General features: G+C 47.4%; 1 protein-coding gene across 18 annotated transcripts in view; it reads left to right on the top strand.

The window, feature by feature from the left end:
* The window catches only part of LOC129845641 (peripheral plasma membrane protein CASK-like), a 37,744-nt gene extending 22,412 nt beyond the window's left edge, over nt 1-15,332 (top strand). For 2 of the 18 annotated variants that reach the window (XM_055913498.1, XM_055913492.1), the window contains exons 9-28: nt 844-927; nt 1,022-1,121; nt 2,121-2,138; nt 4,866-4,987; nt 5,211-5,288; nt 5,418-5,498; nt 7,277-7,465; nt 7,544-7,622; nt 7,697-7,782; nt 7,925-7,993; nt 8,122-8,190; nt 8,312-8,347; nt 9,340-9,378; nt 9,811-10,007; nt 10,278-10,393; nt 11,547-11,627; nt 11,735-11,815; nt 12,305-12,507; nt 13,040-13,123; nt 13,527-15,332. In XM_055913498.1, coding sequence (XP_055769473.1) covers nt 844-927; nt 1,022-1,121; nt 2,121-2,138; nt 4,866-4,987; nt 5,211-5,288; nt 5,418-5,498; nt 7,277-7,465; nt 7,544-7,622; nt 7,697-7,782; nt 7,925-7,993; nt 8,122-8,190; nt 8,312-8,347; nt 9,340-9,378; nt 9,811-10,007; nt 10,278-10,393; nt 11,547-11,627; nt 11,735-11,815; nt 12,305-12,507; nt 13,040-13,123; nt 13,527-13,703 — 1,989 coding nt within the window. In that variant the 3' untranslated portion in view covers nt 13,704-15,332. Of the gene's footprint in view, nt 1-843; nt 928-1,021; nt 1,122-2,120; nt 2,139-4,865; nt 4,988-5,210; nt 5,289-5,417; nt 5,499-7,276; nt 7,466-7,543; nt 7,623-7,696; nt 7,783-7,924; nt 8,030-8,121; nt 8,191-8,311; nt 8,348-9,339; nt 9,379-9,810; nt 10,008-10,277; nt 10,394-11,546; nt 11,628-11,734; nt 11,816-12,304; nt 12,508-13,018; nt 13,124-13,526 lie in introns of all 18 variants that reach the window. The other 16 variants (XM_055913491.1, XM_055913489.1, XM_055913483.1 and 13 more) reach the window with 12 other exon arrangements.
* Nucleotides 15,333-17,592: the final 2,260 nt, after the last annotated feature.

Raw genomic sequence — 17,592 nt, 5'->3', positions numbered from 1 at the left:
GTCTGTGAGGGACAAGTATTCACCAGTCTGTGAGGGACTAGTATTCACCAGTCTGTGAGGGACTATTATTCACCTGTCTGTGAGGGACTAGTATTCACCTGTCTGTGAGGGACTATTATTCACCTGTCTGTGAGGGACTAGTATTCACCTGTCTGTGAGGGACTAGTATTCACCTGTCTGTGAGGGACACGTATTTACCTGTCTGTGAGGGACACGTATTTACCTGTCTGTGAGGGACACGTATTTACCTGTCTGTGAGGGACAAGTATTCACCTGTCTGTGAGGGACAAGTATTCACCTGTCTGTGAGGGACAAGTATTCACCTGTCTGTGAGGGACAAGTATTCACCTGTCTGTGAGGGACTAGTATTCACCAGTCTGTGAGGGACTAGTATTCACCTGTCTGTGAGGGACTAGTATTCACCTGTCTGTGAGGGACTAGTATTCACCTGTCTGTGAGGGACTAGTATTCACCTGTCTGTGAGGGACACGTATTTACCTGTCTGTGAGGGACACGTATTTACCTGTCTGTGAGGGACACGTATTTACCTGTCTGTGAGGGACACGTATTTACCTGTCTGTGAGGGACACGTATTTACCTGTCTGTGAGGGACACGTATTTACCTGTCTGTGAGGGACACGTATTTACCTGTCTGTGAGGGACACGTATTTACCTGTCTGTGAGGGACACGTATTTACCTGTCTGTGAGGGACACGTATTTACCTGTCTGTGAGGGACACGTATTCACCTGTCTGTGAGGGACACGTAGTCACCTGTCTGGGGACAGGTATTCACCTGTCTGTGAGGGACAGGTATTCACCTCTCTGTGTGTTCTCCCTCCAGGAGAGGGACAGGTATGCCTACAAGATCCACCTGCCAGAGACGGTGGAGCAGCTGAGGAAGTTTAATGCAAGGAGGAAGCTCAAGGTACACACACACACACACACACACACACACACCATTGATGCTCTTCAATCAATCAATCAGTCAATACATTCTTGTTCTTTGTGTTGTGTCCTAGGGGGCCGTGTTGGCTGCTGTCTCCAGCCACAAGTTTAACTCCTTCTACGGAGACCCACCAGAGGAGATGCCTGACTTCTCTGAAGACCCCACCTCCTCAGGTAAGACCCGCCCCTCTCCTCCTGTTGCCGTTCCCACGTCAACACCCAAGCCGAGCTGTGTCAGGGGAACGGATGTCATGGCAACAATCGCTTACGTGGTTTGTGTTGCTAGCTCATTGTCCCACGGGCAGTCCTGAAGCACACCCCTGGCGATGTTGCACATTTTTGACTAGTTCTAGTTTTCTACAACTATAGCCAAGTTCCGCGGTAACAGAAAAGGATTCTCGTCATGTAAGACCGATAATGATGATTTGACCTTTCTATCACTGTTGTAAGCGTCTCAGCCTTAACATGATCTTATTTCCTGGTAATCAGATGACAGATAGTCAGTAGCTAACCACACAGCCAATCCAGTGTTCAGATCAGCAGTGGAACATTCAGGCCCTGGTCTCTGTGCTAGCCTCAGCCTTCTTATAAATCCCCCTGATTGCTGGAAAAGGAAACAGAAGTGCCCAGGCTAGCGTTGCCCAATGCCCTCACTTCCCTGTCTGTCTCGGGGACGCACTGGCACTTCCTAGGGATCTTATCAATGGGGGAACAAAGGGTGGGTCATAGAAAAAGCATTGGAGACAATGTAGATGATAGTCTGCTCTTCCTCTTATGAGGCCAGACAGCCTCATTGCATCACTCTGTGTTTTGTGACTATTTCTGCCCTTGTTTAAAAAAAGAAAATGCTTAGGGATGGAATTCACTTTCCTGTGGGGTGTGGCTGTGTGTGTTGGGAGAGGAGTGTATGAGTAAATGACCTATTTTCCTCCAAATGGCATCTTTGAGACTTTAGCCAGATGCCCACAGCTCTTCTAGAGTCAACACAGCCTCTGCTTTTTGCTTACTCTATCTCTCTCTCTCCTGTTTTGCTCTCTGTCTGTCTTGTCTTTCATCCTTCCTGGCCTCCTCTTTTTTCTCTCTACAAAATCCCTCTCTTTCTCTTGTCTGCTGAATCTTTCTCCTCTCTATTGTCTTCTCTGTGGTGGTGTTTCAATGCGGCGCTCTCTGTAGGACTGCTAGCCGCTGAAAGTAGGTATCCCCAGGTAGCTTCCTGGTGTGACATCATAACATCATCACCATCTATTAACCCCCCCCCCCCCCCCCCCCCCCCTCCCCGTAGCACCCTAATGACTCGCGTCCCAATACTCTAAAACAGCTTCCTTACCTATTTGGGGGATGGAACAGTATGTGACTCGGGGTCAGTTGATGGGGGTGAATTGAACTCCAAGCTGAGATGGACAGAAAGCCAATCACAAGTATTGGGAAGTAGACTCTGTGTGCATTGTGATGTCACTCACCACCGACAGCTAATGAGGTGGACTGCACGGCTTCCATTTGATCCAATCACAACCGTTGTCAGTGGCGCGTGTAATCTGGACCTGTCATGGCCTTGGAGGACAAACTGAGTGTTCAGTCTTCAAACCTCTTTCTATGTGTGCAGTGTTTTTCTATGTTATACAAACAGCATGGCAACTAACTTTAGTCTTCCATACGATCTCTAGATCCAGCCTTCACTAACCTGAACTAACCAATCACATGACCTGACCTCCATCCCATGTGCTATGCTTTAAATCCTTCCTGTCTAATCTGTCATATTGATGATGGGACATACCTGTTCTGTCCTGCCGTCTCTGTTGCTTTCGCTGCATGTAGCAGGTACTCTAGCCTGACACCTTCTGTTTCTAGCTGTGTGTGCGGTGTCTCTGTCTGTGTGCGGTGTCTCTGTGTGCGGTGTCTCTGTGTCTGTGTGCGGTGTGTCTGTGTGCGGTGTGTCTGTGTACGGTGTCTCTGTGTGGCTGTGTGCAGTGTGTCTGTGTGGCTGTGTGTCTGTGTGTGATGTCTGTGTGTGATGTATCTGTTTGTGCTGTGTGTGCGTGTGCGGTGTCTCTGTGTGGCTGTGTGCAGTGTCTCTGTGTGGCTGTGTGTCTGTGTGTGATGTCTGTGTGTGATGTATCTGTTTGTGCTGTGTGTGCGTGTGCGGTGTCTCTGTGTGTGCGTGTGCGGTGTCTCTGTGTGTGCATGCGTGTGCGGTGTCTCTGTGTGTGTGTGTGCGGTGTCTCTCTGTGTGTGTGTGCAGTGTCTCTCTGTGTGTGTGTGCGGTGTCTCTGTGTGTGTGTGTGCGGTGTCTCTCTGTGTGTGTGTGTGTGCGGTGTCTCTCTGTGTGTGTGTGCAGTGTCTCTCTGTGTGTGTGTGTGCGGTGTCTCTCTGTGTGTGTGTGCGGTGTCTCTCTGTGTGTGTGTGTGCGGTGTCTCTCTGTGTGTGTGTGCTGTGTCTCTCTGTGTGTGTGTGCGGTGTCTCTCTGTGTGTGTGTGCGGTGTCTCTCTGTGTGTGTGTGTGTGCGGTGTCTCTCTGTGTGTGTGTGTGTGCGGTGTCTCTGTGTGTGTGTGCAGTGTCTCTGTGTGTGTGTGCGGTGTGTGTGTGTGTGTGCGGTGTCTCTCTGTGTGTGTGTGTGGTGTCTCTCTGTGTGTGTGTGTGTGTGCCGTGTCTCTCTCTCTCTCTCTCTGTGTGTGTGTGTGTGTGTGTGTGTGTGTGTGTGTGTGTGTGTGTGTGTGTGTGTGTGTGTGTGTGTGTGTGTGTGTGTGTGCGCAGTGTCTCTGTGTGTGTGTGCAGTGTCTCTGTGTGTGTGTGTGTGTGTGTGTGTGTGTGTGTGTGTGTGTGTGTGTGTGTGTGTGTGTGCGGTGTGTGTGTGCGATGTCTCTGTGTGTGCGGTGTCTCTGTGTGTGCGGTGCCTCTGTGTGTGAGTGTGTGCGGTGTCTCTGTGTGTGTGTGTGTGTGCGGTTTCTCTGTGTGTGTGTGTGTGTGTGTGCGGTTTCTCTGTGTGTGTGCGGTTTCTCTGTGTGTGTGCGGTGTCTGTGTGTGTGTGCGCGGTGCCTCTGTGTGTGTGTGTGTGTGTGTGCACGCTGTCTGTGTGCGTGCGTGCGTGCGCTGTCTCTGTGTGTGTGTGTGTGTGTGCTGTCTCTGTGTGTGCGTGCACTGTCTTTGTGTGTGCGCGCTGTCTCTCTGTGTGTGTGTGTGTGTGCGTGCGCGCTGTCTCTGTGAGTGTGTGTGCACGCTGTCTCTGTGTGTGTGTGTGTTGTCTTTTTGTGTGTTGTGTCTCTGTGTGTGTGTTGTCTCTGTGTGTGTGTGTGCGTGCACTGTCTCTTTGTGTGTGTGTGTGCGTGCGCTGTCTGTGTGTGTGCGCGTTGTCTCTGTGTGTGTTTGCGCGGTGTTTGTGTGCGTGTGCTGTGTTTGTGTGTGTGTGCGGTGTTTGTGTGCGTGTGCTGTGTTTGTGTGTGTGTGTGTGCGGTGTTTCTGTGTGTGTGTGTTTGTTTGTGTGTGTGTGTGCGGTGTTTCTGTGTGTGTGTGTGTGTGCGGTGTTTCTGTGTGTGTGTGTGTGTTTGTGTGTGTGTGTGCGGTGTTTCTGTGTGTGTGTGTGTGTGCGGTGTTTCTGTGCTTGTGTGTGCGGTGTTTCTGTGTGTGTTTCTGTCTGTGTGTGCGGTGTGTCTGTGTGTGAATGTCTCTGTCTGTGTGTTTGTTTGTGTGTGTGCGGTGTCTCTGTGTGTGTGTGCAGTGTCTCTGTCTGTGTCTGTGTGTGTGTGTAAATGTGTTTGTTGTGTGTTAAATCTAAATGTTTGTGTTTTTATGGTACTGGCTACTTATAATTTGTGTGTGTGTGTGTGTGTGTGTGTGTGTGTGTGTGTGTGTGTGTGTGTGTGTGTGTGTGTGTGTGTGTGTGTGTGTGTGTGTGTGTGTGTGTGTGTGTGTGTGTGTGTGTAGGGGCAGTATCCCAGGTGCTGGACAGCCTGGAGGAGATCCATGCACTGACCGACTGCAGTGAGAAAGATCTGGACTTCTTACACAGCGTCTTCCAGGACCAACACCTACACACACTGCTGGACGTGAGTGGGATACACACACACGCAGATTCACGTCAAGTCCACTAGGTGGCACTTTGACACAAGTAAAGCGCTATGCATGCTCAGACACACCACATTATTCACTGGGAAAATCCTTTGTGAATAAAAATGCATTTTATTTCTAGAGCAACATTTAGTACACAAAGTGATATGTGAGGAGGGATATGTAAAAGATGAATAATAATGTCTCCCCCTGGTGTTGCAGCTCTATGACCAGATCAACACCAGGTCGTCTCCTCAGATCAGGAACCCTCCCAGTGATGGAGTACAGAGAGCCAAAGAGGTGAGTGGCCTGGTCACGACATCAAGGTGGGACACACCTTTTCTTCTGGGACTAGAGCTTGTCAACGTTTTCTATTAAGTGTTGATGCTCTTATATGATGCTGTAGTTGTACTTCCTCTTATCCTGTAGGTACTGGAGACAATCTCCTGTTACCCCGACAACATGGAGGCCAAGGAACTCCGGAGGATCCTCACACAGCCACACTTCATGGTGGGCCATCTCCATCTCACTTTTTCTCTCTGTGTGTGTGTGTGTGTGTGTGTGTGTGTGTGTGTGTGTGTGTGTGTGTGTGTGTGTGTGTGTGTGTGTGTGTGTGTGTGTGTGTGTGTGTGTGTGTGTGTGTGTGTGTGTGTGTAAACAAATGATCATGACTGGGTCAAGCTTTAGTTTGTCCACTATAGACCCCAGGTAGAGAGAGAGGGAGTAATCTGTTAGATTAGCAAAACTGAGGGGAGGGGCTGTCAGGTATAGCAGCCAGGGTTATGGGTGGGGCTAGTGAGGATGCAGACTTCCTGCTCCGCCCACCCAGCCCTAGCTGTTACTGCCAAGAAAAGAACAGAATAAAAAAAAAAGCTCCCTCTCTGCTTTTCCTAATTTTTCTCTCTCCTTTCTCTCTTCATCTCTTCTCTGAGAGTTTTGCATTTTTAAGACAATTTCCTGCAATACTACCAATTTTTCCATGGAGCTGAGAGAATATTTAGGAATTTTAAAGCAAATTTCCTGCAATTCTATGCATTTTGCCATGGCTGATGCTGTGTTCTTTTGCTCAAACATAACATCTATACTGTTAAATTAATTGTTTTGGGAATTTTCCATTCTTCCTGACTATCTAGCTTTAATTTTGGTGATTGTTAGTTCTCAAAGATTATAATGTAAAAATATATTGGTCCATTATCTTTTCTAAATAGTTTATCTGTATTTAGTCTGAAAGCTTTTTCCATAACGAAAATGTATTTGGACTTAGGCGACCCGAAAAAATGCTTTGGTGGCCCGCGCAAGGATTTCAATGGCAGAAAGATCTGTGCTTGTCTGTTTCAGTTTAAGCTGAAATATGTAACTTTTGGGCGACCTGACCAAATTCACATAGAAATGTTAGTTATAGATCTGTCATTCTCATTGAAAGCAAGTCTAAGAAGCGTTACATCTGTTCTATGTGCACTATTTCTATGCTTCCCGTTCTTAAGTTTCGTGTTTGCATCTTTTACATTTTTTTTTTTTTTACACCAGCTTCAAACAGACGTTTTTGGTTATGGAAAATATATTTCACAGCAGTTTAGATGGTACAATGATTCTCTACACTATACTTGCTTGTTTTGTCACATAAACTGAAATTAGGCAAACTATTAGAATTTTAGCAACCAGGAAATGATTTCTGCATAGTGCACCTTATTAAAGCTGAGTTGTGTTTGGTTCGCCATCCTCTTACCTCAGCTTAGTCTCTGACCCACAGGGTATTTCTGTACTGACACAAATACTGAGCCCTCTGCTTTTTGCTCAGCCTACAGACTGACACAGTGGCCTGGATATAAAGAAGGGGGGGTCCCCCTTCCCTGGTGATCAAGATAATAAAAATAAAAAACATATATTCCATCTGGATACAAGTCTTTTTGTGTAGACCCATAGTAGTTTACCCAGTCCTTTAGTCACTCATGTTTCATTTAGGAAGACCAAGCAAATAAGTCTTAAGTAGAAACCAGCTAACACTGTTACACACTTACAATAAGCCAAGTGTGACCAATAATAGTGTGAATTTAGTTAGTGCCTTGTGTGCCCCCTGTTGTTTAAAAGGCCATATTACACACTCATTGTCTGCTGTAGATGTCTGTGTGAGGATGTGACTTACTGTGTGTGTGTGTGTGTGTGTGTGTGTGTGTGTGTGTGTGTGTGTGTGTGTGTGTGTGTGTGTGTGTGTGTGTGTGTGTGTGTGTGTGTGTGTGTGTGTGTGTGTGTGTGTGTGTGTGTGTGTGTGTGTGAGTGTGTGTGAGTAGGCCTTGCTCCAGACCCATGATGTGGTGGCCCATGAGGTGTACAGTGACGAGGCTCTGAGGGTGACCCCCCCGCCCACCTCACCCTACCTGAACGGAGACTCTCCCGAGAGCACCAACGGGGACATGGACCTGGAGAACGTGACTCGAGTACGCCTGGTTCAGTTCCAGAAGAATACTGACGAACCTATGGTACGACACACACACAAACACCGACCACACACATTTACTGACTCTTCCTATTTGACCTTTCACCAATGACCTCTTCAGGGCATCACTCTGAAGATGAACGATCTGAACCACTGCATCGTGGCCCGTATCATGCACGGAGGAATGATCCACAGACAAGGTACAGTACACTTTTGGAATATGCCGTACACCTTACCACAAACAAACCCACATTCACCCTCTGTCATGTTTTAGGTACGCTGCATGTCGGCGATGAGATCAGAGAGATCAACGGGATCAGCGTGGCCAATCAGACCGTAGAACAGCTCCAGAAGATGCTGGTGTGTTGTCCAATCAGATTCTCTCGTTCTCACCGTTGTCCAATCAGCTAGTTTTGTCTCTACACAGTACTACAGTACGTGTGTATCAGTGGGAGGCTCTTATTGGTTGTGATCATTTGATGATAATGTTGTGTCCCCACAGAGGGAAATGCGAGGGAGTGTTACCTTTAAGATCGTACCCAGCTACCGGTCACAGTCCATGTCTTGCGAGGTATGGACCGATTCTCTTGTGTCTCTAGAAAATCAGGTAAATGAGGTAAAGAAGCGTTCTATTCTTCAGTTATAAGTCATTTTTTGTTGGGATGTTTTTCACGTTTTTTTGTTCATGTGTGTCTGCAGAAAGAGTCCCCCGACCTATCCAGACAGTCGCCAGCGAACGGCCATGCTAGCGTCACTAGCTCCATCCTGGTGAGGATCTGTGGCTCGATATCGCTTCTGTCAGATCTAATGTGCTGTATTACACGTGTGTTAACTCTGTGTGTTAACTCTGTGTGTTAACTCTGTGTGTTAACTCTGTGTGTGCTTGTAGGATCTGCCCTCTACCATCCAGCCTAAAGGACGACAGGTGAGAGCTATAGACTTCCCTGACTCCTCCTCTCCCTCTCTTCTCTGATGTCTGACTCCTCCTCTCACATGGCTTTGTCTAGACCAGGGACACCATTTGCTTGTTTTTGTGTGTGTGTGTGTGTGTGTGTGTGTGTGTGTGTGTGTGTGTACATACGTCTGTGTGTGTGTGTACATACGTCTATGTGTGTGTGTGTATAAATCTGTGTGTGTCAAAAATCATTTGGATCCATGTCATCTTAAATAACCCCTGCATGTATTAAAGGGATACTTCGTGATTTTGGCAATGAAGCCCTTTATCTACTTTCCCAGAATCAGTGGAACTTGTGGATACCATTTGTATATCTCTGCATGCAGTTTGAAGGAAGTTGCTAACTAGCGCTAGCGCAGTTGCTAACAAGTGTTAGCGCATTGACTGTAGACTTCCAGTCATTGCGTTAACGCTAGTTAGCATTGGCTCACAAAAATACCTCCATCTTCCTTCTTATGATATCCATGACTGTGTAGAAGTAGATAAAGGGCCTCATTGCAAAGTCTCCCTGTCGTAACCTGTCTCCCTGTCGTAACCCGTCTCCCTGTCATAACCTGTCTCCCTGTCGTAACCCGTCTCCCTGTCGTAACCCGTCTCCCTGTCGTAACCCGTCTCCCTGTCGTAACCCGTCTCCCTGTCGTAACCCGTCTCCCTGTCGTAACCCGTCTCCCTGTCGTAACCCGTCTCCCTGTCGTAACCCGTCTCCCTGTCGTAACCCGTCTCCCTGTCGTAACCCGTCTCCCTGTCGTAACCCGTCTCCCTGTCGTAACCCGTCTCCCTGTCGTAACCCGTCTCCCTGTCGTAACCTGTCTCCCTGTCGTAACCTGTCTCCCTGTCATAACCTGTCTCCCTGTCATAACCTGTCTCCCTGTCATAACCCGTCCTCACTCTCTCACCTCCTTTGTCGATGTCCCACATGTTTTCTACTGCATGATGTGTGTGTGATGCTCTCAACCCCCTAGATCTCCAGACCTGTCATCAAGGACAAAATGTCCATCAAGGTAAGATCTCTCAGTGGATCCAAGTAGCAGTAGATCCCATGCAGTATGTCCCTCATTGTAGTTATTGTAGATCCAACATTAGCTGGCGTCCATAATACCCCTCCCCCTCCATTAAAATGGTTGGTCGTTTGCGCGTAAGATGTAGCCAATCGGGGGCAACCAGAACGATTAAAATGGTAAAGCTTTCTTTGATGTTGCTTTATTTGCTTTCTCTTTTTTCTCTTCTTCTTCCCTCCTCCGCCTCTTTGCTTCTTGTTTACTTTGTCAATTGTGGCCATTTCGACCAATCAGTGTCCCGTACAGCTCTCGTCAGGAGCTTGACCAATCAAAATCACCTCTTTCCTCCATACTTCCAGCTTGATCAATCAGTCCCCCTATTCCCTCCCAGATCAGCGGGCCTGACCAATCACATTCCTCGGTTTCCTCCCTCAGATCTACGTGCGTGCCCAGTTTGAGTACGACCCCGCCAAGGATGACCTCATTCCCTGTAAGGAGGCCGGGATCCGCTTCCGGGTGGGTGACATCATCCAGATCATCAGTAAGGACGACCACAACTGGTGGCAGGGCAAGCTGGAGAACACTAAGAACGGAACCGCAGGGCTCATACCGTCACCAGAACTACAGGAGTGGTGAGGACAGAACCCATGGAACCCATACTGTAAAACCCAGCAGGGTTGGTGCTTTCGTTCCAATTCCATTTCCAATTCAGGAAGTGGATTGAAATTACAATGCAAGAATTGCAAGAAATCCTCATAGAAAAATATGCAGCACTTTTCCCAAATGTTAAGCAGAAATTTGACTTAATCTCTGGTCTGTGGTTTTGAGGGCCGTTACCACAGAATTAAAATAACGGAGTAATCAGTGACGTATCTTTATTTCCTTACATTTTACCCCCCCAGGCGTGTGGCGTGTATTGCCATGGAGAAGACCAAGCAGGAGCAGCAGGCCAGCTGTACCTGGTTTGGCAAGAAGAAGAAACAGTACAAAGACAAGTACCTGGCCAAGCACAACGCAGGTACACACACACACACACACACACACACACACACACACACACACACACACACACACACACACACACACACACACACACACACACACACAGCATGTTTTAATAATACAATCAGAAACCAATTCTTTATTCTGTAGAACTGTGTGTGTGTGTGTGTGTGTGTGTGTGTGTGTAAGTGTGTAAGTGTGTAAGTGTGTAAGTGTGTAAGTGTAAAATTGTTTGGCTTGACGTGTTGGCTGTAAGATATTCCAAGTGTTGCAGATGTTTCCGTTGTATTTTATATTGTATGATGCATTCAGATGTTATATCCCAGATATTCTCTTGCAGCTTTATTCACTGGCCAAAATATAGTCTCAATTCTGAATGTAGTATTTTCTTTATTGCATAATAAAGCCATTCCCGGTCTGTAGAGCTAAATGCCTAGCTTACTGCTGTACTGTCTGTGGAATGGATTCCAAATGAATCTGACTAATACTGCATGTTCTTTCCCCAGAAAGGGCCCCTTTCCTCCCTCAAAGAGCTCCTCTCTAAACGTTGTCTCAATGTTGACTGAATGTTACATGTCTAACGCTCCTGCCATTAACAACCTGGCCTCCGAGTCCAAGCTATGTAGTGTAATGTTTGTATTCTACGTTTTCTTCTATTAACCCTCCCGTCCCTCCTTCCTCTGTTCTGTCCGTCTTCCACGCGTCTCTTACCCAATGGCTTGGCTGCATGTAAGTAACTCTGAACCATGCCCAACGATGCCCTGCTCCGTTTCTCTCCCTCTATCCTCTCTACTTTATTCACGCTCTTTTCCTTGTTTGACGTCAGAACACAGTTTGAACTTCTATCTCGCCGTTTCATTTGTTCTTCCTCGTTTTGAGTTTTATGTGTCCTTGTTTGTCCGTCTCTCACAGACCTAAAGTAACTTGTGATGTAAAATAATTCCAATCACACGTAGGCCCTTTAGATGGCAAAGACAAACCACAATATTTTTCACACAGTTATCAGTAAACTTATTTCAGCGGTTTATCCATTTTTTATTTAAGCCATTCATTTGATTCCCCTTCCTGTGCTGTGCACTACAGACGACCCCCTTCCATTGTGTCTGTGTTCCATTATTCCTATGGCTCTCAGTGAACATCTCTAATGCCTTTCACCTTCTCTGTTTCAGTGTTTGACCAACTAGACCTGGTCACGTATGAAGAGGTGGTCAAACTGCCTGCATTCAAGAGGAAAACGCTTGTTTTGTTGGGTACGTTAGACAGATGGTTCTTAGGTAGTGTTAACTAAAGGGGAACAGCTGACGACACATTATTGAATGTCTCTGTCTCATTGTCTTATGTGTGTCTCTCTCCCCAGGGGCCCATGGAGTTGGCAGGAGGCACATCAAGAACACGCTCATCACTAAGCACCCAGACCGATTTGCCTACCCCATTCCTCGTAAGAGACCCACTACCACTACCACCACTACTACCACCACAACCACCACTACTACCACTACTACCACCACCACTACCACCACAACCACCACTACTACCACTACTACCACCACTACTACCACCACCACAACCACCACTACTACCACCACAACCACCACTACTACCACTACTACCACCACTACCACCACCACTACTACCACCACTACCACTACTACCACCACTACCACCACCACTACTACCACCACTACCACTACTACCACTACTACCAACACCACTACTACCACCATTACCAACACCACTACCACTACTACTACCACCACTACCAACACCACTACTACCACCACCATTACCACTCACCCTTTCCCTCTCCTCTGCTCTGTCCCTCTCACTCCCTCCCTCCCTTTCCCTCTCTCTCTCTCCCTCCCTCCCTTTCCCTCTCTCTCCCTCCCTCCCTTTCTCTCTCTCTCTCTCTCTCCCTTCCCCCCCACAGACACAACCAGACCTCCAAAGAAGGACGAGGAGAATGGGAAGAACTACTACTTTGTGACACATGACCAGATGATGCAGGACATCAGCAACAATGACTACCTGGAGTACGGTAGTCACGAGGACGCCATGTACGGCACGCGGCTAGAGACCATCCGCCAGATCCACCAGCAGGGTATGATCTCCATACTGGATGTGGAACCACAGGTAGGTGTCTGTGTGAGGTGGGGATGGGTGGGGTTGTCTGTGTGTGGGGTTGTCTGTGTGTGGAGTGGGGGTGGTTGGGGTTGTCTGTGTGTGAGGTGGGGATGGGTGGGGTTGTCTGTGTGTGAGGGTGGGTGGGTGGGTGGGGTTGTCTGTGTGTGGGGTGGGGGTGGTTGGGGTTGTCTCTGTGGGTGGGGTTGTCTGTGTGGGGGTGGGTGGGGTTGTGTGGGGTGGGGGTGGTCTGTGTGTGTCCAGTATTTATTAAGCAATATATATTCCACCGGCAGAAAATCTGTGATGGCAGAACGCTGATCTAATGTGACTTGTATGCCTTTCCCTTAACCCTTAACCGTAATATACCTGACCTTAACATTAAGTCTAACCTAACCCTCTCTCTTAAACCTAACCTTCATTCATCTCTTCACTTTTTCTTCTGCCAGTTGAATATACACTTCCTGTTAATTAATACTGTGGAGAGTTTTTAAATGTAGCTCACTAGTCAGTTTTCTGTCAGTCATCTCTTGTTTCTCTTCAGGCACTCAAGGTGTTGAGGACGGCGGAGTTTGCCCCTTACGTTGTGTTCATCGCAGCTCCCACCATCACCCCTGGAATGAACGAGGTTAGGGCCAACACACACTGCTACTGTGTCCGTCATGTTTTGGGTTGTGTCTCTGTCATTTTGCTGTGGTGAAAGTCCATCCCACTGCCTGTGTCCTGTCTGCATTTCTGTTGATTTTTCTTTGGCATGCCTTTCTCCTTGCACCCAAGCTTCCCAAGTGGTGCAGGAAACTGCCTGTAAGTACTGGAGATGTACAAGTAGTTTAGCTCATATACACTCCTTTCATAGGTGTGTATTGTGTTTGTGTGTAAATGGTTTGTTTTTGAGTATACTAAGACATTCCCAGAGTCCCATTTCATCTTTCTTTCCATTGTGTGACTCGACCCTTCCCACAATGCCTGGAACGAGGGTATTTTCTTCCCCTGTTATTCTGACTCTTTCTTCCCTCTCCTCCTCCCTTTAGGATGATTCCCTCCAGCGGCTGCAGAAGGAGTCCGAGGGCCTCCAGAAGACCTACGCCCATTACTTCGACCAGACCGTCATCAACAACGAGATCGACGACACCATCCGTCTGCTGGAGGAGGCTGTGAACCTGGTGTGCACCACCGCCCAGTGGGTTCCTGTGTCCTGGGTTTATTAACCCCTGAACCCAGACCAACCAACACCAAACTCTGACTGTCGTCCCCCATTCCCCAACAAACTCCGGTTTTCTTTTACAATGCATCTCTGTGGAACATCTCTGTGGAACATCTCTGTGGAAGCCGTGTGGATGAAGGAAAAAATGAATGAAAAAGGTCTGATACCGCCTCTGAAACCTCAGTCAGTCCTCCTGAAGAAAAACAGTGACTTCTGTCGTCTTCCTCTCCACTCCTTACTGACTGCCTTAAAGGCACATCGTTGTGTGTGTATATATATACATATACATACATATATATAATAGAAAAATAATGAATATGGTCCTGTTCTTAGAGTTGAATGAAAGGAAGGTGGGGAGGGAGGGGGGGGGGGGGACATTTTCTACCTTTTTTCTTTTTGTATCGTTACAGCGCCAGCTGTCTGAGGCGAGATAGTGAGGAGCACAGACGTGACACACGGTGATGGGTGTCTGTTGCTGTTTACCTTGTATAAGGCAATTCCTATGGTCATCAGTCGGAAGCTTGCCGTGTGACCCCTTACTCCTATTGGCCGCCTCATACTCTTCGTGCTCCTCCCCTCAGAGACAGCGGAGGTCCCTCTCGCACAGTCGCCGCTGCCGCAGTGACACCACGTCCTATTGGGCGGATAGAAAAGCACAGTGAACACCCCTCCCCCTGTCCCTTTGCTTTTATTTATTTCATAGGTCCCTGTATCTGTCAATCAAATCGTTGAAGGAGCACCCCCCTGAACTCTCTTCATTCCCTACATACCCTGTTTGTTTACATCTCAGTTTGCACAATGGAGAGAACAGGTGTTCTCCCCCCTCTGTTTCTCTCTTTCTCTCTGTAAAGCGATGACTCTCCTCGGTCAGAGCGTGTGTTTGGTCATCGCCAAAGCACGGGTGTCCAAGCCAGAGGGCATCCCTCTGGATGGGCGGACAGGAGGCGGGAAGAAACAACAAGATCCAACACGGTCACCCTGCATGCGGCTGGGGCAGAAGACTCTGACTCCTATGCACACCCCCCAGTCCTGCAGGCCCATAATAGTGAGCCGTGTATGTAAATTGTCCCTATTTGATATGTTGTGGGAATGGGAGGGGAAGGGGATACGGAGTGGGATGTCCAATCCTATAGGTCCACCATTTCAGAACTGTGTCGTCTTAAAAGAGTATTACTGTTTTAAGTTCAATGGAAGGAGATGCATTTTTATGGTGTGTAAATGTTTCAATGGTTCGTAAGTCATATGAGTGATGCCAAGAGCCAGTGTGTGTATAATAATAAGAATACTAAAAGAGCTCATTGTGACAAACTCTTCCTAACACTTTACTTGCGGTGACATGACATAGCGCCTTATGAGCACTGTCGTAAAAAGGGCGTAGAGCCTGTCTTGAACTGTCGTAGCATAAAAAAAGAAAAATGCTTTGTCATGCTTCTGACAGTGTGTTATGTAGGGGTTATGTCTCTCTGCCTGGAGTAAAGTGTTACCATTTAAAGTCCTGTGTAAAGTTCCCTCTGCAAATGACAAGCAGCTCTACGGTATGAAATGTTGTTCTTTTTCTTTTCTGTTTTGTAAAAAATATATTTCATTTTAAGTGTTGACAAAGTAAACTGCCTTTGGGTTCTGTCTCAAATAAGTCCCTACAGTCTCTAGTATACACCTCTACTATGTGTGTGTGGACGGGTTTGGCCCTATGTGTGGACTGTGGCTATAGGTGTGGATGGGTGGTTGTGTGTGTGATGCAATGCAGTAGTCTGCTTATACTGAACATTATGGTCATGCAAGTGCTTCCATTGACCACAAGATGTCAGTCTCTGTCCTGTCAGACATTGTCCACTAGATGGCAGTCTTTGTACTGTCAGATTGTTTATTTATTTATTTATTTAACCTTTATTTAACTAGGCAGGTCAGTTATTAAGAACAAATTCTTATTTACAATGACAGCCTACCTCGGCCAAACCCTAATCCGGAAGACGCTGGGCCAATTGTGCGCCGCCCTATGGGACTCCCGATCACAGCCGGGTTGTGATACAGCCCGGGATCAAATCTGTGTCTGTAGTGACGCCTCTAGCACTGCGATGCAATGCCTTAGACCGCTGCTCCACTCAAGGAACACCCCCCCCCCCCCCTCCAAAAAAAATTGTGAGCCAAGACCTAAACATATGTCACCCAATTTCCATTTGTCTTCTGATCCTATCAAATAATGAGATGTGATTGAACCCTTCAAATACTTTAAATAGCTTGCGGACTTAAGATGGCTTTCTCTAGTCTAAGTTCAAATGTAATACTTTGTCCATTGTTCTGAAATAGCAGGGGTCCATGGCCCTGTCCAGATAACCCCCTAGGCCTAGCTGCTGGGAAATGGTGTAGTTCAGAGACCATGTAATGGGTAGTTCTGGGCCTAAATAATGACATGGATCATGATGGTGAAACCACGTTCACTCTTTTTATTGCGGTTAGATTTGTTGTTGGGTATACAATCAGACAGTCTGTGGATATACTGCAGATTCACATTGACATCCCATACAAAATGGCCTTCAATTTGCTAGTAAACAACCCAAGTAATATACATTGCCCCATACACACAACCTCTGTAGTCTCTCGTTTGGGTTAATGCATTGATGAATGCATTCATAGGACTGACCAAATGACAATGAAAAAGGAGTTTACTAATGGTAATTCATGAAGCCCTAATAAACAGTGTTTATATCCCGTCTCAAGGAGACTGAGCCCGCAAGGCAGAAATTAAAAAGGGATTGAGGACACTGTAATCCATGTGGGGTTTGTGGTGCGCTCCGTCTATGAGTAACATTTACATGATGGCCGTGGACTGTGAATCTACAGTGTGCTTGTGGCTGTGCAGTGTGCATGCTATCTCCACTAGCATTAGTACAAATATGCCGCTGGGCAGTAGTCTAGTTTAAATATGCCGCCGGGCAGTAGTCTCGTTTAAATATGCCGCTGGGCAGTAGTCTCGTTTAAATATTCCACCGGGCAGTAGTCTCGTTTAAATATGCCGCCGGGCAGTAGTCTCGTTTAAATATGCCGCCGGGCAGTAGTCTCGTTTAAATATGCCGCCGGGCAGTAGTCTCGTTTAAATATGCCGCCGGGCAGTAGTCTCGTTTAAATATTCCGCCGGGCAGTAGTCTAGTTTAAATATGCCGCCGGGCAGTAGTCTCGTTTAAATATTCCGCCGGGCAGTAGTCTCGTTTAAATATGCCGCCGGGCAGTAGTCTCGTTTAAATATGCCGCCGGGCAGTAGTCTCGTTTAAATATTCCGCCGGGCAGTAGTCTAGTTTAAATATGCCGCCGGGCAGTAGTCTCGTTTAAATATTCCGCCGGGCAGTAGTCTCGTTTAAATATGCCGCCGGGCAGTAGTCTCGTTTAAATATGCCGCCGGGCAGTAGTCTCGTTTAAATATGCCGCCGGGCAGTAGTCTCGTTTAAATATTCCGCCGGGCAGTAGTCTAGTTTAAATATGCCGCCGGGCAGTAGTCTCGTTTAAATATTCCGCCGGGCAGTAGTCTCGTTTAAATATGCCGCTGGGCAGTAGTCTCGTTTAAATATGCCGCCGGGCAGTAGTCTCGTTTAAATATTCCGCCGGGCAGTAGTCTCGTTTAAATATGCCGCCGGGCAGTAGTCTCGTTTAAATATTCCACCGGGCAGTAGTCTCGTTTAAATATGCCGCCGGGCAGTAGTCTCGTTTAAATATGCCGCCGGGCAGTAGTCTCGTTTAAATATGCCGCCGGGCAGTAGTCTAGTTTAAATATGCCGCCGGGCAGTAGTCTCGTTTAAATGTGCCGCCGGGCAGTAGTCTCGTTTAAATATGCCGCCGGGCAGTAGTCTCGTTTAAATGTGCCGCCGGGCGGTAGTCTCGTTTAAATATGCCGCCGGGCA

The sequence above is a fragment of the Salvelinus fontinalis genome, unplaced genomic scaffold (genome assembly GCF_029448725.1).
Source record: "Salvelinus fontinalis isolate EN_2023a unplaced genomic scaffold, ASM2944872v1 scaffold_0328, whole genome shotgun sequence".
Lineage (NCBI taxonomy): Eukaryota > Metazoa > Chordata > Actinopteri > Salmoniformes > Salmonidae > Salvelinus > Salvelinus fontinalis.
This window is presented reverse-complemented; position numbering and strand designations above follow the sequence as displayed.